Genomic DNA, 24,471 nt, shown 5'->3' on the forward strand with positions numbered 1-24,471 from the left:
CCATCAGAGGTCGTTGTAGTCTAATTAAAACTGTTTTAGTGAGACTAAAGGGACTTTTTGGGACGCAAACTGACTAGCCAAAATGTTTAACTGATCCTTGCCTTAACCCTAGCCTTAACCAAACCCTTAACCCTGACTCTAACCTAATTATAACCTATTCTAAAATTAAAGATTGGTTTACATGTCAGAAAAGTCCCTTTTAATCTCTACCGATTAAAACCTGTGACATCTGGCGTGAGGACAGTACATGGGAGAAGGGTAGAATAAATGACCTCTACTAACCACCGATACAAATTGTTTTCATAATTGATAAGGCTAATAAGTTTACCTCTGTGTATCTAATTTGAATGCCATTCAGAATACCAAAAATACAGTATTTGTGATCTAGCAAATACGTTTATTGTAACTGTGTGCCGTCTTGTCATCATTGAACTATATAACCATACTGTAGACCTACATATTGTCTGTCACATACGGGGCATGAAAGTGCATTATTGTGGGTTAACTGACCAGTAGTGACAATTTTCACATTTGTATTGCAAGCCATGCTAACAAGTTACAGTACACAATTATACATGAATACAATAAACACCGGTAAACTAACAAAATATTATATCGTCTTGAATTGGTTATAATACAGGCATGTTGAAAAATGATGACGGAAAGAATTATTCAGAGAGACATCCGTACAGGAATGTTTGTGCGTCATCAGAGTGTCTGTTTGTACATCAGAGACGTCCTACAGGTGATATTTGACGGATTGTCTCTCACATACAAAGTGTCTCAGTGAGCACATACTATACAGAACAGCCCCTTCTAGGCCCCAAGTATATACTCATGAGTGATTTCACAGATGTGTCATACATGTTACAGAAACGTACCACTGATATGGGGATTCTTACACCTGCAGCGACCCGTCACTGACCCATCATATTTTTTGTAATTGTTTTTTTTTTTTGCACTGCATTGTTGGGAAAATGTCTCGAAAGTAAACCTACACCTGTTGTATTCAACGCATGCGACAAATACAATTTGATTTGACCTATGCGGTTCAACTTTCTGGGAGTTTTCCTGGAAGAGTCTGAGGTTTACATTAAAGAACATCAACATAACACGACATGCAAGAACAAAAAAAAAGCAAAGCTGTCGTTTCAGTAAGTCAGCAGACGGACGGAGTGCTTCCTCGAAACGTGTGAATGCAGGGAGCATGACGATCAAGAGAGACTGTTTCGTCAGGGCACCAAGAGAGGAGGATGAGAAGGAGCAAATCAGGAGGAGAAGCAAAGCAGGAAGAGGCTTTGAGCAAAGCGTTCATGGGACACCAAGCGAGTAGACTCACCGGACAGATCCGATCCGTGGTTTACTGAGTAACACTGATACTTCTAATAATAGTCCCTGGACCAGGTGACTCATTGTCCTACCGTCCGGCAAGATGCTTCATAGTTAAAACAAGCTGCAGTAATCTCTACACAGCACATCCTTTCACTTCCCCTCCCCCGTCACACACACACGCAGGCGCATGCAGACGCAGGTGCTTGGGCAATGCATGACCAGACACTTGTAAGCGCCCTTTTCTGAATATTCACCGATAACCTGCAGACGCAAACTTGTCACTGGATCCTCTTCCTCCCTGCTGTTCCCTCTTCGTTGACCATGGAGCGATAGTAAGGATCCAAGGCTCTTAATGGACACAGAATCAGTCTGAAAGGCCGGGAGCCATAAAAGCAAAAAAATTGATGTCCATACGATAGTCAATTGGTGGTCCTCATTGGTCAGCCCCAAGTTCTATTGATTCAAAATGGAGTCAAAATATGCCTTTGCTGTAGCTCCCATGATGCATCTTTCTGGCTAGGGTCAAAGGTCAGTGGTGGTGCGTCATGAAGTCTGATTGGTCAGTGGTGGTGCATCATGACGTTGTCGTCGTCCACCATAGTAACCATAGCCACCGTTCTGACAGTGGAGATCTTCTTCACGGCCTTCTGGAGGAGCAGCTTGAAGTCCTTGATCTCCTGGACAGACCTGGAACACACAAAATACAACAAAGAAAGGGAGAGAGATTTAGCCCAGAGTGTGTCCTCCTAACAGTGGCTTACACTAGGGGTCAGACAGTTCCAGGCCTCGATGTCCAGCCGCAGTACTGCTGGTCAGATTCAGACCTGGGACACCAAGCGACTAGACTCACTGGTGACATTTCAGAATACATCAAAGAGCTATCAGGGAGAAGCAGTACTGTGGACCCAGTTAAGGGTTCATACGTTTCATGAAACACCAACTCTGTTCAATATCATATAAACATTATAATGGTATTGGCATCAAATTATAAATATGCAACTACGACACAAAAAGTTAGTGAGTTTTCAGGAACAAAACTTAAGGGACAAACATAGACAACATACAACATAACATACAGTACAAACAACAACATATCTGGGATTCCACACTGTAGGCAGCTCACATAACATATTAACTATATAGTAGCTACCTGTTGCAGCTCACATAACATATTAACTATACAGTAGCTACCTGTTCCAGCTCACATAACATATTAACTATACAGTAGCTACCTGTTCCAGCTCACATAACATATTAACTATACAGTAGCTACCTGTTCCAGCTCACATATTAACTATATAGTAGCTACCTGTTCCAGCTCACATAACATATTAACTATATAGTAGCTACTTGTCCCAGCTCAAATAACATAAACTATAGAGTAGCTACCTGTTCCAGCTCACATAACATAGTAACTATATAGTAGCTACTTGTCCCAGCTCAAATGACATAAACTATATGGTAGGCTACCTGTCCCAGCTCAAATAACATATTAACTATATATTAGCTACCTGTCACAGCTTACTTAACATAAACTATATGGTAGGCTACCTGTCCCAGCTCACATAACATATTAACTATATAGTAGATACCTGTCCCAGCTCACATAACATATTAACTATATGGTAGCTACCTGTCCCAGCTCACATATTAACTATATGGTAGGTACATGTCCCAGCTCACATAACATATTAACTATATGGTAGCTACCTGTCCCAACTCACATATTAACTATATGGTAGGTACATGTCCCAGCTCACATAACATATTAACTACATGGTAGCTACCTGTCCCAGCTCACATATTAACTATATGGTAGGTACATGTCCCAGATGTATCAAGATCTCTGCCCTCCCAGGTGTAGTTATGATAGGATCAGGATTATTTGCTCTATTAAAAAACACAATAGTGCTCTCATACCAGTATATTACCTAAAATTATATTGAAATACTCAGGATCAAATCTTCACATATCACTGTTTACAAGTGAAACTTAGGCCGGGATTGAATCAAAAGTGCATTGTCGAAAACGCATCTTTGATTGAATCCCGGCCAAAAACTTGTAAAGTAGAAGAACTGATTTGATCAGTGACCAACAAATGAATATGAACGGTGTTGGGTGGTAAACCAAACCAGGTTTGATTGAGTTGTATTTATTGAACCTTTATCTAACCAGGCAAGTCAGGTAAGAACAAATTGTTATGTACAATGACTGCCTGGCAAGTCCCAAACTACAGCAAGTAAAAACGTCACCAAACAAGTAATGTTATACATTTTCCATGCATAACATTACCTTATGTAATTCAGTTATTCTTCTTTGTAAGCTGTTGCAGTTTCTCAGCTTTTTTCTTCTTGTACCTCGCTATCTCCTCCATCTGCAGGCCATGAGCCATTTGCCTGTGGAAAACGAATCGGACACAGAGGCAGGATCAACAAGAAAAGGCACAGACAGTGGAGGAGAGACAGAGGAGGGAAGGGAGAAAGGCGTTCCTTACCCTTTCTTGAATTCAGGGGGGACGGGGAGAGGTTTCTCAAAGTTGTCCTTCCCTATGAGCCAGTAGGTCTCCTCTGTTCCTCCTTTTCCCTGCGGAGAGGAGAGAGTATAGGAGGAAAGGATAGGGAGAGGAGAGAGTGAAAGACAGAGAGTTCAGTAGGGAGTTCTATGAAGATCTTGGTAGTTCTAGAGCGTTCTTGGTAGTTCTAGAGCGTTCTTGGTAGTTCTAGAGCATTCTTGGTAGTTCTAGAGCGTTCTTGGTAGTTCTAGAGCATTCTTGGTAGTTCTAGAGCGTTCTTGGTAGTTCTAGGGAGTTCTTGGTAGTTCTAGAGCATTCTTGGTAGTTCTAGGGAGTTCTTGGTAGTTCTAGAGCATTCTTGGTAGTTCTAGAGCGTTCTTGGTAGTTCTAGAGCGTTCTTGGTAGTTCTAGAGCGTTCTTGGTAGTTCTAGGGAGTTCTTGGTAGTTCTAGAGCGTTCTTGGTAGTTCTAGAGCGTTCTTGGTAGTTCTAGGGAGATCTGAGCTTACTGTATGCAAAATGATGGTGGTCCCATGTATAGTCAGTCTTTTGTCTCTTACCTTCAGGTCAGTTTTGCCTCTCAGTTGCACCTTGTATCCTGCCTTGAGTTCCAGCAGGATTTTAACTGTGCTGTTATGGACATGGATTCTGTAGGCTGCAAATACAGGCGACAGGACACTCACAAAGTCAAGTTCACATAGACACTCTCTAGAGAAGCTTCATGGCTCTTTCATGCACCCACGACAAGTCCTTAACTTCTTTAGAATGAACATAAGCTAGAACAGTGCATATACAATGCCTTCAGAAAGTATTCAGACCCCTTGACTTTTTCTACATTTTGTAACATTACAACCTTATTCTAAAATGGATGAAATATTTATTTTTCTCAGAAATCTACTACACAATAACGCATAATGACGAAGTGAAAACGTGTTTTTAGAAACTTTAGCAAATTCATTAAAAAAATCGAACAGAAATACCTTATTTACATAGGTATTCAGACCCTTTGCTATGAGACTAGAAATTGAGCTCAGGTGCATCCTGTTTCCGTTGATCATCATTGAGATGTTTCTACAACTTGTTTGGAGTCCACCTGTGGTAAATTTAATTGATTGGACATGACTTGGAAAGGCACACACCTGTCTACATAAGGTTCCATAGTTGACAGTGCATGTCAGAGCAAAAACCAAGCCATGAGGTCACAGGAATTGTCTGTAGAGCTCAGAGACAGAATTGTGTCGAGGCACAAATCTGGGGAAGAGTACAAAAAAATGTCTGCAGCATTGAAGTTCCCCAAGAATACAGTGGCCTCCATCATTCTTAAATTGAAGAAGTTTGGAACCACCAAGACTCTTCCGAGAGCTAGCCAGCCGGCCAAACTGAGCAATCAAGGGAGAAGGGCCTTGGTCAGGGAGGTGACCAAGAACCCGATGGTCAATCTGACTGAGCTCGAGAGTTCCTCTGTGGAGGTGGGAGAACCTTCCAGAAGGACACCCATCACTGCAGCACTCCACCAATCAAGCCTGTATGGTAGAGTGGCCAGACAGAAGCCATTCCTCAGTAAAAGGCCTAAGATACCCCTTTTGGAGTTTGCCAATAGGCACCTAAAGACTATCGAACCATGAGAAACAAGATTCTCTGGTCTGATGAAACCAAGATTGAACTCTTTGGCCTGAATGCCAAGCCTCATATCTGGAGGAAACCTGGCACCATCCCTACGGTGAATGATGGTGGTGGCAGCATCATGATGTGGGGATGTTTTTCAGCGGCAGGGACTGTGAAACTAGTGAGAATTGAGGTAAAGATAAACGGAGCAAACCTGAAAATAGCTGTGCAGCAACGCTCCCCATCCAACCTGACAGAACTTGAGAGGATCTGCAGAGAAGAATGGGAGAAACTCTGCAAATACAGGTGTGCTAAGCTTGTAGCTTCATACCCAAGAAGACTTGAGGCTGTAATCGCTGCCAAAGGTGCTTCAACAAAGTACTGAGTAAAGGATCTGAATACTCATGTAAATGTTATATTTCATTTTTTAAAATATATTTTTTTTATTTAAAAAAACAACTGTTTTTGGTTCGTCATTATGGGGTATTGTGTGTAGATTGATGAGGGAATTTGTAAAATTGTTATTTTTTTTAATCAGTTTTAGAATAAGGCTGTAACGTAACAAAATGTGGAAAAAGTTAAGGGGTGTCACTACTTTCCGAAGGCACTGTATAGTGTTATAACTTACGCATCCCAGTCGACTCCATACGAGAGGCTGTGGTGACAGTGTCTCCGAACAGACAGTATCTAGGCATGGTCAGTCCCACCACCCCCGCCACACACGGCCCTACAACACACACACACACACACACACACACACACACACACACACACACACACACACACACACACACACACACACACACACACACACACACACACACACACACACACACACACACACACCACACCACACCACACCACACACACACACACCCACACACCCACACCACACACACACACCACACACACACACACCACACACACACACACACACACACACACACACACACACACACACACACACACACACACACACACACACACACACACACACACACACACACACACACACACACCACACACACACACACACACCACACACACACACCACACACACACACCACACACACACACCACACACACACACACACACACACACACTATAGATAGGCACTGTGTGTTTTTTGTGCATGTGTGTTCATATGTATGTGTGTACCCCCTGTATCTCTCACCTGAGTGTAGTCCTATGCGTATCCGTACAGGTACGTCTGGCATGTGTCTCATCTTGAAGGTGCCCACAGCACTGAGGATGTCTAGCGCCATGTTGGATATCTCTGCCGCGTGACGATCTCCGTTGGCAACCGGTAACCCTGACGCCACCATGTAGGCATCGCCTATTGTCTCCACCTACGGGTAGAGAGGAGAACGGGTGGAAAACATTATGAATGGTCAATTAACTTCAGGTGATATATACAGTATATATATACAGTACCAGTCAAAAGTTTGGACACACCTACTCATTCAAGGGTTTTTCTTTGTTTTGACTATTTTCTACATTGTAGAATACTAGTGAAGACATCCAAACTATGAAATAACACATATGGAATCATGTAGTAACCAAAAAAGTGTTAAACAAGTCAAAATATATCTTATATTTGAGATTCTTCAAAGTAGCCACCCTTTGCTTGATGACAGCTTTGCACATTTGGCATTATCTCAACCAGCTTCATGAGGCAGTCACCTGGAGTGCATTTAAATTAACAGGTGTGCCTTGTTAAAAGTTAATTTGTGGAATTTCTTTCCTTCTTAATGCATTTCAGCCAATCAGTTGTATTGTGACAAGGTAGGGGTGATATACAGAAGATAGCCCTATTTGGTAAAAGACCAAGTCCATATTATGGCAAGAACAGCTCAAAAAAGCAACGAGAAATGACAGTCCATCACTACTTTAAGACATGAAGGTCAGTCAATACAGAACATTTCAAGAATTTTTAAAGTTTCTTCAAGTGCAGTCGCAAAAACCATCAAGCGCTATGATGAAACTGGCTCTCATGAGGACCACCACAGGAAAGGAAGACCCAGGGTTACCAGCAGAGGATAAGCATTAGAATTAACAGCTTCAGAAATTGCAGCCCAAATAGATGATTCACCGAGTTCAAGTAACAGATAGATCTCAACATCAACTGTTCAGAGGACACTGCATAAATCAGGCCTTCATGGTTGATTTCCTGCAAAGAAACCACTACTAAAGGACACCAATAATAAGAAGAGACTTGCATGGGCCAAGAAACACAATGGGCATTAGACCGGTGGAAATTGTCCTTAGGTCTGATGAGTCAAAATGTTAGAGTTTTGGTTCCAACCACCCTGTCTTTGTGAGACGCAGAGTAGGTGAACGGATGATCTCTGCATGTGTGGTTCCCAGCGTCAAGCACGGAGGAGGAGGTGTGATGGTGTGGGGGTGCTTTAACGGTGACACTGTCACTGATTTATATAGAGTTCAATGTACACTTAACCAGCATGGCTATCACAGCATTCTGCAGCGATATGACATCCCATCTGGTTTGCGCTTAGTGTGTCAGAGTGTGCACAACTGGTCGAAGGAAGTCAGGTGCAGGAGAGCAGAGATGAGTGAACAGGCACTTTATTCAGGCAGAGGAAAACGGCTGGACAAAACTGCGTCACAACACTCCGGCCCAATGAAAAAAGCGATAGCGCACAAATTACACAAATAGGTACAAATAACAAAACCACGGGTTACAACAATACCCGGCGCAAAACCAGCCTGTAGCATCACACATGTAATGAACGGACAATACCACACACAGACATGGGGGGGAACAGAGGATAATATACACGTAGAGTAATGAGGGGATGTAAACCAGGTGTGCGGGAAAACAAGACAAAACAAATGGAAAATGAAAGGTGGCGATGGCTAGAAGACCGGTGACGTTGAACGCCGCCCGAACAAGGAGAGGGACCGACTTCAGTGGGAGTCGTGACATAGTGAGACTATCCTTTGTTTTTCACCTGGACAATGACCCTACACACCTCCAGGCTGTGTAAGGACTATTTGACCAAGAAGGTGAGTGATGTGCTGCATCAGATGACCTGACCTCCACAATCACCCGAACTCAACCCAATTAAGATGGTTTGGGATGAGTTGGACCGCAGAGTGAAGGAATAGCAGCCAACAAGTGCTCAGCATATGTGAGAACTCTTTCAAGACTGTTGGAAAAGCATTCCAGGTGAAGCTGGTTGAGAGAATGGGTGGCTACTTTGAAGAATCTATAATCAAAAATATTTTTTTATTTGTTTAACACTTTTTTGGTTACTACACGATTCCATATGTGTTATTTTATAGTTTTGATTTCTTCACTTTTATTCTACAATGTAGAAAATAGTAAAAATAAAGAAACACCCTTGAACGAGTAGCTGTGTCCAAACTTTTGACTGGTACTGTACATATAAAGGGAAATGTACTGGGCAGACCAAAGCCAATTAGGGCACTGTTAAGTTTCCCTACAGGAAGTTTTAGTAGTAGGTAGTAACTTTGCTCCAGATTCTTAGTTGTAGGGCACTGCTGAGTGTCATTGTGTGATTAAAGTGTGGTTCACATACACACACACACACACACTCTCTCTCTCTCTCGCTCTCTCTCTCTCTCACTCTCTACCTTATAGACATCGTGGTTGCCAATGATGGCGTCAAACAGCGTGTAGAGGTCATTCAGAAGGTCAACCACTTCGATGGGCTCACTATTGGCTGAGATGGTGGTGAAGCCAACGATGTCACTGAAGTACAGCGTCACGTTGTCAAAGTACTCCGGTTCAACCGTACCACCCACCTTCAGGGCATTCGCAACCGTCCTAGGAAAGAGAGGGAGTGTGTGTGTATGTGTGAGTGAGTGAGTGAGAATCTGAGTGAGTAGTTTATGTTTCTTTTGTTTCTCTATCTCCAGCTCCTCGGTCTTCTCTCTGATCAGCTCCTCCAGTGTGTGTGTGTGTGTGTGTGTGTGTGTGTGTGTGTGTGTGTGTGTGTGTGTGTGTGTGTGTGTGTGTGTGTGTGTACTTACGGTGGCAGCATCTGAGTGAGTAGTTTCTCAGTCTTCTGTTTCTCTATCTCCAGCTCCTCGGTCCTCTCTCTGATCAGCTCCTCCAGGTTAGAGGAGTACTGCTCCAGCATCCTCAACATGGAGTCTATGATGTTGGTCTTCCTCCCTTTGTTGATGTTCTTAAACTGGAGACAGAGAGGGAGGAGGGGAGAGAGAGAGAGAGAGAGAGAGAGAGGAGGATAGAGTTGAGTGAGAGAGGTGGGGGTGGACGAGAGAGAGGGATAGAGAGAGAGAGGAAGAGAGAGAGAGTTTGAGTTTCTGAAACACACACATAGATTTGAAGGCATTGTATAACCCACCCCCACCCTCTGTACCAGGTCAAAGATCTCGTCGAAGCATGGCCGTCTGTCTGGCTCTTCATTCCAACACTGTTTCATCAGCTGGATACACTCCATAGGGGCGTAGTCAGGGGAGACCACCGGACGACACAGAGGAGGGGGCTTACGGATTTTCTGAATCAACTCTGGAGGACAGGGGTCAGAGGACTATTCAGGTACATTCATCTTTCCTCAATTCCTCCTTAAAACTCATTGGAGAAGAAGGTTTGAGGGGAGGGGCCTCAGATCTTCTCCTCCAATATGGTTGCGATGGAGGCGATGAGATAAAATTCAAGGAATCACAGAAAGACATTTAGATAGAGCCAGTCATATTCAATTCAAATCACAACTTTATTGTCTCACAATGGCAGAAACATCTAATGGAGAGGGACAGGTCTTACTGACAGATGGACTATCCAAATAAAGTGTTACCAAGAAGTCTCTTACCTGCAAAAGACTGCTCCATCATGCATAATGGTGGGCCCCTCATGACCACTTCTGTTACCTGTAGTACAGGTGTACTCTGGGTAATGTAGTCTCTTACCTGCAGAAGACTGCTCCAGCATGTAGAAAAGCGGGCCTCTCAAGACCACTTCTGTTGCCTGTAGTACAGGTGTACTCTGGGTAATGTAGTCTCTTACCTGCAGCAGACTGCTCCAGCATGTAGAAAGGCGGGCCTCTCATGACCACTTCCTGCATGATGATGGCGAAGCTGTACACGTCTCCATGGAGACTGCCGTAGAGACCGGGGGAGGGGCCACGCAGAATCTCAGGGGCAGTCCACAACAGGTCTAGGAGGGAGGGACACACACACACGAAGAGAACCAAACAAACACATACTGTACATAAACACACTACTGTTATATGCACTTTTTTATCAGACAGAACCCTGTCCAGACGGAGCCCTGTCCAGACGGAACCCTGTCCAGACGGAACCCTGTCCAGACGGAACCCTCTCTAGACGGAACCCTGTCCAGATGGAACTCTGTCCAGACTCAAGGCAAAACTCTCTCCACTCCTCTCCAGACCTACTCACCCTCTGCAGGAGGTTCTGTGTAGGGGAACTTTGCTGCCTCTAGAACCTCATTGTATCCGTAGTCAGAGATCTTCAGGACGAAGCGTCCGTCCACCACACAGTTCCTGCTCTTCAGACGACCGTGATACAAGTTCCTGTGGTGCAGGTACTTCATACCCTGGGGGAGAACACGGAACATAGAACTCAGAGACAGAACACTGGAGATAAGCATGGAAGCCAGACATGCTCTTCCACCTTACCACATTCACTTTAGAACCCTCCCTCCCTCCCTCCCTCCCTCCCTCCCTCCCTCCCTCCCTCCCTCTGGCTGAGGCACTTTCAAATCTCCTGCCCTTTCTCTATTCCCTCTGCCTCCTTCCTTTCCTAGTCATGCCTCCATCCCTCCCTTCCTCTCCTCACGTTAATAAGGTCTAGCAGTAGTGATGTCTTGAACATCCCTCCCTCCCTCCCTCCACCCTACCTTAATAATGTCCAGCAGTAGTGATGTCTTGAACATCCCTCCCTCCCTCCCTCCACCCTACCTTAATAATGTCCAGCAGTAGTGATGACTTGAACATCCATCCTCTCCTCTCCTCTCCTCTCCTCTCCTCTCCTCTCCTCTCCTCTCCTCTCCTCTCCTCTCCTCTCCTCTCCTCTCCTCTCCTCTCCTCTCCTCTCCTCTCCTCTCCTCTCCCTCTCCCTCCCACCGTCCCCTCCCTCCCTCCACCCTACCTTAATAAGGTCCAGCAGTAGTGATGACTTGAACATCCAATCCAGTTTGACATCCTCATTGAGCAGTAGGTCTTCCATGCTTCCCCTGGTGCAGAACTCGGTTACGATGGCAAACACTCCACAGTCGTGAAAGAAACCCAGGAAAAGGTTAATGTTCTCATGACGCATGTCCTTCATCTGTGTGTGTGTGGGAGGGGGGGGGGGGGGGTCAGGGGTTAGAGGTTAGGGGGTCAGTGCAGATCGAAGTAGGAATTGTATGGATTTGGTATCGTATTTGCAACAGGGTGGAGAACTACTGAAAATACAACAACAACAGAACAGCATCAACATTAAAGGAAACTTTACCCGAGGATATGAATAAACATGAATGAATATATATTTCTAAAGGAAACCCACCAATTCAAACACGTCACTGGTTTTGGGGTTGATGTTCCTGAATGCTCCGTGAGGTAGTCTCTTCAGCCACGCCCAGTCTCCCTGGAGAACAAAAAACAACAACATTTTATCTATGGTATCAAATATTAAAATAGCATATTACAAGTATGTGTCAGTTTGTTTGTAGTTGGCTCCAAATCTATCTTACTGAACCAATATTAAGATATCGGGCCATAATAGTCAAGAATTTCCCCCCTCAGATGTTCATCACAAACATGTATTTAATTAACGCAGTTTGTCATCACAAATGAATCAAACATTTGATCAATCAATCAACCACTCTACTCTGTGTCACCTCATAGAGGACGACGTTGGAGTTCTCGTAGGTAGCAGGTGATTGTTCAGAGAAGGGGGACGTGGGGCTGTGCTGTGAATGGCTCGTCAGAGAGACTTCACAGATCTTTCTGTTACTGTCTATACTAAGCTTCTGAAAATGTTAGAGAGTAGACATCTTAGTTCAAGTTTCACTACAACATTTATTTATTTATTTGACATTTATTTAACTTGGCAAGTCAGTAAAGAACATGGACCCCTGCCCCCAACTGTTCCGGTCTGTCGCTCTGTACATTCAATAATTGTTTTTTAAATAAAAAATATTTAAACATTTTGCAAATAGAAAAGGCTCAAACGAAAAAGCAACAAAAAAAGTTTCTTAAAAGTTGAAGAAGTAAATTGTCTATTTGAATATTTAACTCTGCTTTGGTCTTTAACTGCTGACCTTGTTGCTAAGCGACGGGTTGATGAAGGTGACGTCGTCAAGGGTGAGCAGGATCTTGTTGGGACCCCGGAACAAACGGATGTGGTTGATGCGTCGCCTAGACAACAAGAGACAGAGACATAAACAAAGAGAAATGATGGATGGTTGACCTCATTAAGACCATAACCAATAGGATTATGTTACACATTCACTCTAGGGGTGGCCCTTAAAAGGGCTATTGCTAACAATTCAGGGACAGTTCACTCAACTCAACTGGTCAGACAACTAAGATGTTAAGAGTTAGATGATGCCTATCTATCCCATTAGTTTGGAATTGTGGCCAGTATGTATCGTGGAACGTGTGGGAGAAGGACTGTATAGGCAAGATCATGTTGTAGAGCTTTACTTGATGCAGTAGGTCAGAATAAACAAGACGAAACCCATCTGGACGAATCCCAGGAAGATCCCAACAGCAGAGAACAGATCCACACCTGGGGAAAAAATTTCAGCAATTTTTCAATCGTTTTGATGCTATTTTCACAAGTATTTTCAAAACTCTTAAGTACAAAACTCTAAACTGATAACATTTGTAACACCCCCTATCTTCTGTTCAGAACCTCTGATTGTACATTCAAGTTTTCCGTGAAATACCATGAGAATATTTAGTTTAGTCAACATATGCTCACCATTTAGTCATTTTAACTAACGTTAAGTCCAATAGCAAAACATACAAGATACACGTTTTATAAACTGTTATTTTAGAAGTGCTGAACACACAAATATTAGATGGAAATTTTCCATACAGTATTTGACTATAACTTTACATGCACAATTCTTTACATAATGTGTATCCAATGGCATGTATCAATGTGAGCATGTTGAGAAATATGTCAGTCTTACAGTTAGTTTCCTTATACAATACATACAGTACCACAGTACATAGAGTACCACAGTACATACAGTACTACAATACATACAGTACTACAATACATACAGTACTACAATACATACAGTACCACATTACATACAGTACTACAATACATACAGTACTACAATACATACAGTACTACAATACATACAGTACCACAGTACATACAGTACTACAATACATACAGTACCACATTACATAGAGTACTACAGTACATACAGTACCACATTACATAGAGTACTACAGTACATACAGTACTACAATACATACAGTACCACATTACATACAGTACTACAGTACATACAGTACTACAATACATACAGCACCACATTACATAGAGTACTAAAGAACATACAGTACTACAATACATACAGTACCACATTACATACAGTACTACAATACATACAGTACCACATTACATACAGTACTACAGTACCACATTACATAGAGTACTACAGTACATACAGTACCACAATACATACAGTACCACATTACATAGAGTACTACAGTACATATAGTACAGTACAGTACAGTTTCATTATCCTCATACAGTACAAATAATCAGAAATAGTGTCACACCCTGGCCTTAGTTATCTTTGTTTTCATTATTATTTTGGTTAGGTCAAGGTGTGACATGTGGAAGTTTGTGTGTTTTTTGTCTGTGTCTAGGTGTAGTGGTTGTGTCAGCACATTCTAGATTTATAGCTTCACGGTCGTCTGTTTGTTGTTTTGTTTCATTTTTCTTCTAAAAATAAAAGAGAAGATGTATTTTCAACACGCTGCGCCTTGGTCCTCTCTCTCTCCTAAAGACGATCGTGACAAATAGTGGTATTGTAACTAATTAACTAACTAAACTAAATTAACTAAATTAATTAACTAACATTAAATCCAAGAGCAAAAAATACAAGATACACGTTTTAAAAGCGGTTATTTTTGAAGTGCTGTTAGAAAGAATAGTATATTGTAAATATAATTTTCCATACAGAATTTGACTATAACTTGACATGCACAATTTTTGTTTCATTATCCTTATACAGTACATACAGTACATACAGTACTACAGTACCACAGTACATACAGCACGTAGGTCAAATAATCAGATAAAGTGGTATTGTAAATCAGTCGGCTACGGTAAAAACGTTACCACGGTGTTGTATGCCATTTCTGCCCCATGAATAATTGTACAATATCACCATTTCTACGTGACTTGTCAACTGACACAGTATCACCTGTCTCTGCTTGAAATCAGCTTACAGTGTATCAATGAAATTCAGATACTGGGTGGAATGTATTGTTATTTACTGTATAATCCCAGGTATTTCAGCAGTGCATTGTACACTACGCTATAATGGTAGCACATAGGGAGTCTTTCCACTTTGTCCTATTGAAGCACACTGGCTGATGGAGAATGAGGATGTAGTATTTACAGCCACATCCATACATGATTTGGTTTTACTTTCCAACATAAATTGATGTCAAACAGATACATTTGTGAGGTAAATACATAGAATGTTACAGTGTTCAGCAGTTATTATTAAACTATATATACGTTAATCGTACTACACCGACTCGGACGCTCGTCGAATGTGGCAGGGCTTGCAAACCACTACAAAGGGAAACACAGCTGAGAGCTGCCCAGTGACACGAGCCTAACTACTTCTATGCTCGCTTCGAGGCAAATAACACTGAAACATGTATGAGAGCACCAGCTGTTCCAGAAGACTGTGTGATCACGCTCTCCGCAGCCGATGTGAGTAAGACCTTTAAACAGGTCAACATTCCGCAGGGCCAGACGTATTGCCAGGACTTGTACTGCGAGCATGCGCTGACCAACTGGCAAGTGTCTTCACTGACATTTTTAACCTCTCCCTGTCTGAGTCTGTAATACCAACATGTTTTAAGCAGACCACCATAGTCCCTGTGCCCAAAAACACTACTCTCTGTCTCACCTCATAGAGGACGACGTTGGAGATCTCGTAGGTAGCACTACTCTGTCTCACCTCATAGAGGACGACGTTGGAGTTCTCGTAGGTAGCACTACTCTGTCTCACCTCATAGAGGACGACGTTGGAGTTCTCGTAGGTAGCACTACTCTGTGTCACCTCATAGAGGACGACGTAGGAGTTCTCGTAGGTAGCACTACTCTGTCTCACCTCATAGAGGACGACGTTGGAGTTCTCGTAGGTGGCACTACTCTGTCTCACCTCATAGAGGACGACGTTGGATTTCTCGTAGGTAGCATTACTCTGTAGTCAAATTTCATGTGACTAATGAAATTTGATTTGATTTAATTAGGCATTACATCATTTTGGTTTAGTAGTTCTCAGATTTGAGCAGTTTGATTAACTGATAGTTAATTATACTGTTAACAAATGACAAGAAAATCATATCAAAAGTGAAGTGAATATTGCATTTTGAAAAAGCAGATAGTGAGATTGAATATGCATCCAAATTAAAAGAGTGATTTGGTGAATTTTGTGAATTTGTTTGTTGAAAATGTGCTTCGTGTTTTGAAAACTAAGCCATTTTGATGATCTGTTTTGTGAAAATGTACCACAAACAAAGTGATTGAAAGAAAACGGTGTAACCTTATGTTACTAGTACCATGCTTTATGTTAACTATACATCAAGGAACATTTGCCTGTGTCTGTGTGTGTCTGTGTGTTTTTGCGTATCTGCATCTGTGTGTGTACCTCCAGTGCAGACGATGCCTTTGATGAACCAACAGTTGGAGTCAGTCTTGGGGGAGATACCGTGTGGGAAGTGGATATCTCTACCCAGGAACCTCACCATGTCAGCAGCCATCTCTATCCTGTACGGGAAGGGGTTATGGGTAAAGTCACACTCCTGTCTCCCTTTCACCTCATTTAACAACTGATTTACTGAACAAAAGGCACATCTCAATAGATGGTCCAGGTCAGTCATGACATCACAAGTGGAGGGGTGAGTGTTTCCTCCTTAGTTCTCTAACGCTCCTCTATTGTTCTTCAAGCAAAGGGAGAAGGCCGATGACATCAGAGAGCACCATCAGATCAACTCCGTGATTGGCCTACTCCATGAAGTATGCGGTTCTTTCAACAACAAAAAACTATTTTGCTCACAACATATTTTTTAAGTGTGGGTACTTTATTGCATTTATACGTGGGATTTAGTTTTTTAACACTAAAGTTCAAACATAGCTGGAGTGCGTCTTTAACATTAGTAGTACGAGTACTACCCCTAACCTCACCATGCCAGAAATATGTCTATCCTGTAGAACAGGGGTGTCAAATAGACGACCCACGGGTGGTTTGAGTAAAAAACAAACAAAAAAATGGACAAACTCAATATACAGTACTTTAAAATCAGTGGTGAAAAGTACTTAAGTAAAAATACTTTAAAGTACTACTTAAGTCATTTTTGGGGGTATCTGTACTTTACTTCACTATTTATATTTTTGACAATGTTTATTCCACTACATTCCTAAAGAAAATCATGTACTTTTTACTCCTGCCACCCCAAAATACTCAGGGGTGGCAGGACATTAAAATGGCCCAATTCACGCACTTATCAAGAGAACATCCCTGCTCATCCCTACTGCCTCTGATCTGGCAGACTCACTAAACACAAATGATTCGTTAGTAAATTATGTCTGACTGTTGAGTGTGCCCCTGGCTATCCGTAAATTTAAAAAACAAGAAAATCTGGGTTACTGTCTGGGTTACTCAATATAAGGAATTTAAAATGATTTATACTTTTATTTTTGATATTTAAGTATATTTTAGTGATTACATTTACTTTTGATAATTAAGTATATTTAAAACCAAATACCTACTTTTGCTCAAGTAGTATTTTACTGGGTGACTTTCACTTTTACTTGAGTAATTTTCTCTTAAGGTATCTTTACTTTTAAATCAAGTATGACAATTGGGTACTTTTTCCACCACTGTTTAAATTGTTTATTTCACCTTTATTTAACCAGGTAGGCTAGTTGAGAACAAGTTCTCATTTGCAACTGCGACCTGGCCAAGATAAAGCAAAGCAGTTCGACACATACAACAACACAGAGTTACACATGGAATTAACAAACATACAGTCAACAATACAGTAGAAAAAGCCTATATACAGTATGTGCAAATGAGGTAGGATAAGGGAGGTAAGGCAATAAATAGGCCATGGTGGCGAAGTAATTACAATATAGCAATTAAACACTGGAATGGTAGATGTGCAGAATATATACATGTATACATATATATATGAATGTGCAAGTAGAGATATTGGGGTGCAAAGAAGCAAGATAAATAACTAAATACAGTATTGGGATGAGGTAGTTGGATGGGCTATTTACAGATGGGCTATGTACAGGTGCAGTGATCTGTGAATGACTCAAACCAATGACTCAAACCAAATGTAAACTTGTATAAATGATAACGGACCTATATTCACACAGTGTCTAGCTCACTGATAATCACCAAAATGAAAGCTAGATAGTCAAAGAGCATCCAAAAACTCCCAAAACGAAGGTTAGAGGGCTTGTTTTTTTGCTAATTTTGACGGAGAGGAAATATATCCTCATTGAAGACAGAACGCAGCACCCGGGGCAAAATGAGTTTGATACCAAAGCGTTAACCACCAATATCATCAACATACTACGTCACCATATAACCATTATCCTATCCTCACCATGTCAGCCACATGTCTGTTCTGTACGGATGCAGTAGTGTTAGGGTCACTCTCCCATCCTACCTGTGTGTGGGCCTGAGGTCCCAGCTCTTCCCATCTGTATCCAGTACTACGTAGTCAGCCAAGCCGGCTCCAGACATGTTAGTCCTCACAGGGTGGCTGAAGCCCTGGAACAGATCACAGAACTGCTTAGACAGGGTGTGTGTGTGTGTGTGTGTGTGTGTGTGTGTGTGTGTGTGTGTGTGTGTGTGTGTGTGTGTGTGTGTGTGTGTGTGTGTGTGTGTGTGTGTGTGTGTGTGTGTGTGTGTGTGTGTGTGTGTGTGTGTGTGTGTGTGTGTGTGGGTGCGTGTGTGTCAGGCTGGAGCCCTGGCAGAGTTTAGTATTGAATAATAATACAGCCTGAAAACAAGATTAAAACGATCATGTTGATATCATGGACGGTCAGTCCTTCAAAACATGGTTAAAACGATCATGTTGATATCATGGACGGTCAGTCCTTCAAAACATGGTTAAAACTATCATGTTGATATCATGGACGGTCAGTCCTTCAAAACATGGTTAAAACGATCATGTTGATATCATGGACGGTCAGTCCTTCAAAACATGGTTAAAACTATCATGTTGATATCATGGACGGTTAGTCCTTCAAAACATGGTTAAAACTATCATGTTGATATCATGGACGGTTAGTCCTTCAAAACATGGTTAAAACTATCATGTTGATATCATGGACGGTTAGTCCTTCAAAACATGGTTAAAACGATCATGTTGATATCCTGGACGGTCAGTCCTTCAAAACATGGTTAAAACGATCATGTTGATATCATGGACGGTCAGTCCTTCAAAACATGGTTAAAACGATCATGTTGATATCATGGAAGGTCCTTGCATCCATATTACCATCTATAACTTTGTGGTTGCATTTCTCCAGCATCAAGCCTCAGCTGGTTCCCCCAAAAAGTGGTGGGGGTAACCACTTTCTTGTTGTTTGAATCCCAGATTGCCCCTTTAAATCATCAGTGTCCATGTATGAAACTACCCCGGGTGGCCAGTGCCCAACAGAGAATACAGTATTGATACGTATAAGTCATTGAATCATCCATGTACCTGGAAGGCCAGGTTGTGGGTGTGTCGGGCCAGGTTCCCCCCAGAGAGCCACTCCCCTGAGGCCTTGACCCTGTGGACAGCATGGGCCATGAACAGCACGGAGCTGTAGATGGTCCCAAACAGAGGAGACACCTGGAGAGGAGAGATGGGCGGGAAAGTGAGATGGAGAGAGAGAGCGAGAGGGAATTCAAGATGGTGAACAACGCAGAAATAATGAGGCGTAAACCTATTCACATCCATGTTTGTACAAATCTCAGTCCAGACGGTTTTCCGCAATCCTTCAAGAATCAAAGAATGATGCTTGGTTGGAATTTGAAAGTATTCTTATTTTTTAACGTATCGTACCACACACAACCGTACACACACACACACACACACACACACACACACACACACACACACACACACACACACACACACACACACACACACACACACACACACACACACACACACACACACACACACACACACACACACACACACACACACACACACACACATATTTACCTGTGTTGGCTTGACATTCCCCGCTATCTCTCCCCTGTTTATAGCCTCCTGATAGGCCTGGTAGAAAGATGTCTTGGGAGAGTCTATAGTGACTGTCAACACTGCATCGTAGGCCTTTAAATTAAATGAATGAATCCATTTTATTTGCCAGATTTAGAACACATATACAGTTTCCTTAGTCATGTGACAACAACAATACACACATTATAAAGGGTTTGAGGATTAAAGTCAGACTAGTAACCATCGTTATTAGATGGGCAACAGAATAGACAGCTAGGGCAAGACGGGTGTCAATCTGCACATGCAATTCAACTGAAAATACATACACTATGCAACGAATACTCTTTACATATGCTGACACACAACAACAACCCAGACTGATCACCTTGAGTAGCTTGCTGTTGCTCCTCAGGGCAGGGTAGGTGACGTTGTGGTAGGGTAGGCTGTAGAGTAGGGTGTCGTAGGGTAGGAACACCAGGGATCCCTCGGTCAGTCTCATGTCCTGGGCTGTTTCTAGCAGGAGCTTCTGAGGTCCCCCTCCGATCAGGGCAGAGTGCATACACATGATCACCACTAGGGGGGAGTAACGAGAGAATACAGGGGGGAAGTGGAAAGAGAAAAGAGGAGGAGCTTATTTTTTTTTTGGGGGGGGGGATGCTTATATGTATCCTGTTACACACAAGTGTGTAATGAAATGTGGTCTTGCATATCCCAACTCCCCCTGACACACCCGCGCCCCTGAGACACCCGCGCCCCTGAGACACCCGCGCCCCTGAGACACCCGCGCCCATGAGACACCCACGCTCCTGAGACACCCGTGCCCCTGAGACACCCGCGCCCCTGAGACACCCGCGCCCCTGAGACACCCGCGCCCCCGAGACACCCGCGCCCCCGAGACACCCGCGCCCCTGAGACACCCGCGCCCCTGAGACACCCGCGCCCCTGAGACACCCGCGCCCCTGAGACACCCACAGGGAGTGGGGTCATGATTGTCCAGCGCCCCTGAAGCGATTGGGGTCAAGTGCCTTGCTCAAGGGCCCAACTACAGATTTTTCACCATGTCATTCCTTGTCTTTCTGGGATTCGAAACCAGCGAGCTTTTGGATACTGGCCCAAAGATTTTACCTTAAGGCTACCTGCCTATAGCTTACTGGCAATCTAAGAATTTAACTTGACTTGACTGAGTAAGTGAAAGTTTGAGTTCCACCATATCACAACCAGTCACACTTTGTGAAATATTCTAACTGAACATAAGTCTTTCTCGATAGTGTAAAGTGGCTTCCTCCCTTCTAAAGATATAGAGTCAAAGTAGCATTCCTCCTTGTGTATGATATCAGTACTCACATCGTAGGTCCTCCACCTTCTTGAGCTTGGCCAGGGTCTTCCTGACACTACCAGGGTCGTTACCGATGGTAACCACCAGCCTCACCGGCATCCCATGACTCCTCAGAGAGTTGGCCACCTGCAGAAAGGTCAGCGGTCATAGGTCCTTATTAGACAAAGTTACAGTATAAAATCATGACTTGTAATTTTATTAGTGCCCAACACAGTAACATTCTGTTTAAATAAATAAATACATAAATAATAATAATGATAATAATAACATAACAATAATAAAACATTATTATTATTATTATTGGAAAAGCCTTTTCGGCTGACGTTAAAGTGGCGTTAGTGCCGAACTCTAACGATCTGTTAAAGCCTGCGCTCTTCTATTTTCAAACCCACGGTTGGTAATTTGCCTGTTTTATATGAGCTTGCTTGCGCTGAGGTGCGCCAAAGTGCCAATTTCAGTATAGTGGGAATGGTTGGTCTAATGGTTATGACATGGATTTTCACAACGAATGCGCAGCCTATCCGGCCGTGACGCACAGTGCCCATATGCAATTGGAACAAGAGAGATGTGCTTTTTGTGCCCATAAACCTCGCATTTAGAACCATAAAAAACAAATGTTTTATCCCATTTAGTTTAATTTCATTAAAAATCAAGCATAGCCTTCCCTCCTCTCAATGAAGGCTTCTTTTTTTTGTCCTGCCTAGTGCATTGGCCAAGTAGTTAAGACTATGGATAAAGGGTTTGTCTCGTGAGACCGCTTTGAAATAAATCTTAATCACCAAAGCTTTATGAAAAGATCAAGTTTGGGAGAAACAAAACAGTCATCGTACATCCCTTTTTATCTTTGTAGTTCTTTGGATGTTATTTTTACTATATGTCCATCATGGAACGAGAGATTAGATAACCCGGTGACACTGGTATTTAGAGATATGTCAGTTATTTTCCTGTAAAAAATGGCTTGTTTTCCATTTTGTTGATTAGAAAACAAGCCCTTATAGGCCACCCTTTCCCTGCTATAACGAAAGCTGGTTCAACAACCGTGTGTCTGGTGTCTGTTCTATCCTGGCCATGCATTAGCCAAGTAGTGTGTCTGGTGTCTGTCTTATCCTGGCCATGCATTAGCCAAGTAGTGTGTCTGGTGTCTGTCTTATCCTGGCCATGCATTAGCCAGGTAGTATGTCTGGTGTCTGTCTTATCCTGGCCATGCATTAGCCAGGTAGTATGTCTGGTGTCTGTCTTATCCTGGCCATGCATTAGCCAAGTAGTGTGTCTGGTGTCTGTCTTATCCTGGCCATGCATTAGCCAGGTAGTGTGTCTGGTGTCTGTCTTATCCTGGCCATGCATTAGCCAAGTAGTGTGTCTGGTGTCTGTCTTACCGTGGCCATTCCTTAGCCAAGTAGTGTGTCTGGTGTCTGTCTTACCCTGGCCATGCATTAGCCAGATAGTGTGTCTGGTGTCTGTCTTACCGTGGCCATTCCTTAGCCAAGTAGTGTGTCTGGTGTCTGTCTTACCCTGGCCATGCATTAGCCAAGTAGTGTGTTTGATGTCTGTCTTATCCTGGCCATGCATTAGCCAAGTAGTGTGTTTGATGTCTGTCTTACCCTGGCCATGCATTAGCCAAGTAGTGTGTCTGGTGTCTGTCTTATCCTGGCCATGCATTAGCCAGGTAGTGTGTCTGGTGTCTGTCTTATCCTGGCCATGCATTAGCCAGGTAGTGTGTCTGGTGTCTGTCTTATCCTGGCCATGCATTAGCCAGGTAGTCAATCCATAAAAGGCTTATAAATGGTCTACTCCTGAGGCTTTTACAGTCACATGCTTCTGCATTATTCACAATGTAACCTTTATTCAACTAGGCAAGTCAGTTAAGAACAAATTCTTTTTTACTATGACGGCCTACCCCGGCCAAACCCTCCCCTAACCCAGACGACGCTGGGCCAATTGTGCGCTGCCCTATGGGACTCCCGATCACGGCTGGTTGTGACACAGCCTGGGAACGAACCAGGGTCTGTAGTGACGCCTCTAGCACTGAGATGCAGTGCCTTAGACCGCTGCGCCACTGCAGTGCATTCTCCATTCGGCTTGTATCCATCCCCATTTCCAAATAGCACCTCACCTTGTTTCAAGTTTTAATGTCACATGCACAGGTGTGTGTGTGTGTGTACCTTGCTGGAGGTCTCCATCCAGCTGTCCTCTGAGGAGGCAATGATGCCAACTTGTGCCCAGCGGAAGTGCTGCATGAGGCTGATCAGCACCCAGGTGGGTCGAGGCATGGAACGGGCAAAGGTAGGGTGGCTCCGGACATCATCCAGCTCATAGCCAACACATCCCCACGAAAACACCGCCTGGGGAGAGGAGAGAATGGAATATAACGGAATGGAATAGAATCCATTACATGAATAGAAGATATTTACTACCATCACCCACCTTGTTCCAGCCCTTGCCCAGTAGCGATGCAGCATCACAGTACCCAGGGTTGGCCGGCCCGATGAAGCCTGTAGCCCTGGTGAATTAATGAATGAACGTGTCAAGTCGCCCTGTAGCACCCTGAGAGGATTTGTTGGACATATTGTAAATAAAAGTAATGTACATTACAACAAACCTGGTATAGAAGCCCATGAACCCATCCAGAGCCCTGGAAGTCTCACACTTCTCTTCCAGAATGACATAATCAAAAGTGGCTGCCAGTGAGAGGACAGGGTCTCTATTGAGACACACCAGACAGATTAATCGATTAGTTGATCGAAGGCATCCATAGCGATTTGAAAATTTGGGACAGATACCTTTAAATAAACAAGATTATGTTCTTCAATTCAAATTATTTGTGGCATTTTCCCCCTGGATAACTTAAGTAAGCATATTTCCTAAACTAATCGTGTGTTGAACTCATCCCTACCTGTTGATACGGTTGACGGCCAGCTGGGCCGCCACACTCGGCAGCGCCTTGGAGAAGAGAGGGTCACATGACCACGGCCCTACAACCCCAACACGAAAGTGAGCAGCGTGAGCAGGGGAGGGTCCAATGGGCCAAAGGCACAGGGCGGCAAGCAGGAGGAACCAAAGGACACCATACCGATAGCGAGGGAGCTGGAGGGAGCGAGGGATGGAAGAAAATAGAGGGGAAGAGATAGGGAGGGGGGCGGGGTGTGCCTTAGGGTGGTCAGGGGTTGTGTGTCTGTGCGCGGCCCATGTCCGAGGTTTACTGTGGAAGGCACAGAGCGGTGGTCGCAT

General features: G+C 43.3%; 1 protein-coding gene across 1 annotated transcript; it reads right to left on the bottom strand.

Moving 5' to 3' along the window:
• Positions 1 to 356: 356 nt before the first annotated feature.
• On the bottom strand, positions 357 to 24,471 carry LOC129835807 (retinal guanylyl cyclase 2-like). The gene is made up of 26 exons (XM_055901586.1): positions 24,137 to 24,471; positions 23,843 to 23,944; positions 23,668 to 23,743; positions 23,406 to 23,585; positions 21,252 to 21,369; positions 20,293 to 20,480; positions 19,908 to 20,021; positions 19,398 to 19,529; positions 18,354 to 18,457; positions 16,322 to 16,440; positions 13,107 to 13,191; positions 12,722 to 12,818; positions 12,299 to 12,427; positions 11,965 to 12,045; positions 11,569 to 11,745; positions 10,858 to 11,014; positions 10,463 to 10,612; positions 9,819 to 9,967; positions 9,466 to 9,629; positions 9,067 to 9,259; positions 6,623 to 6,797; positions 6,076 to 6,174; positions 4,403 to 4,497; positions 3,827 to 3,915; positions 3,690 to 3,728; positions 357 to 2,019 (listed from the first exon to the last, which is right to left on the bottom strand). Exons 1-26 carry the CDS (start codon positions 24,469 to 24,471, stop codon positions 1,893 to 1,895), a joined length of 3,474 nt encoding a protein of 1,157 aa, XP_055757561.1. The 3' UTR covers positions 357 to 1,892.

The sequence above is a fragment of the Salvelinus fontinalis genome, chromosome 36, assembly GCF_029448725.1.
Source record: "Salvelinus fontinalis isolate EN_2023a chromosome 36, ASM2944872v1, whole genome shotgun sequence".
Taxonomy (NCBI): domain Eukaryota; kingdom Metazoa; phylum Chordata; class Actinopteri; order Salmoniformes; family Salmonidae; genus Salvelinus; species Salvelinus fontinalis.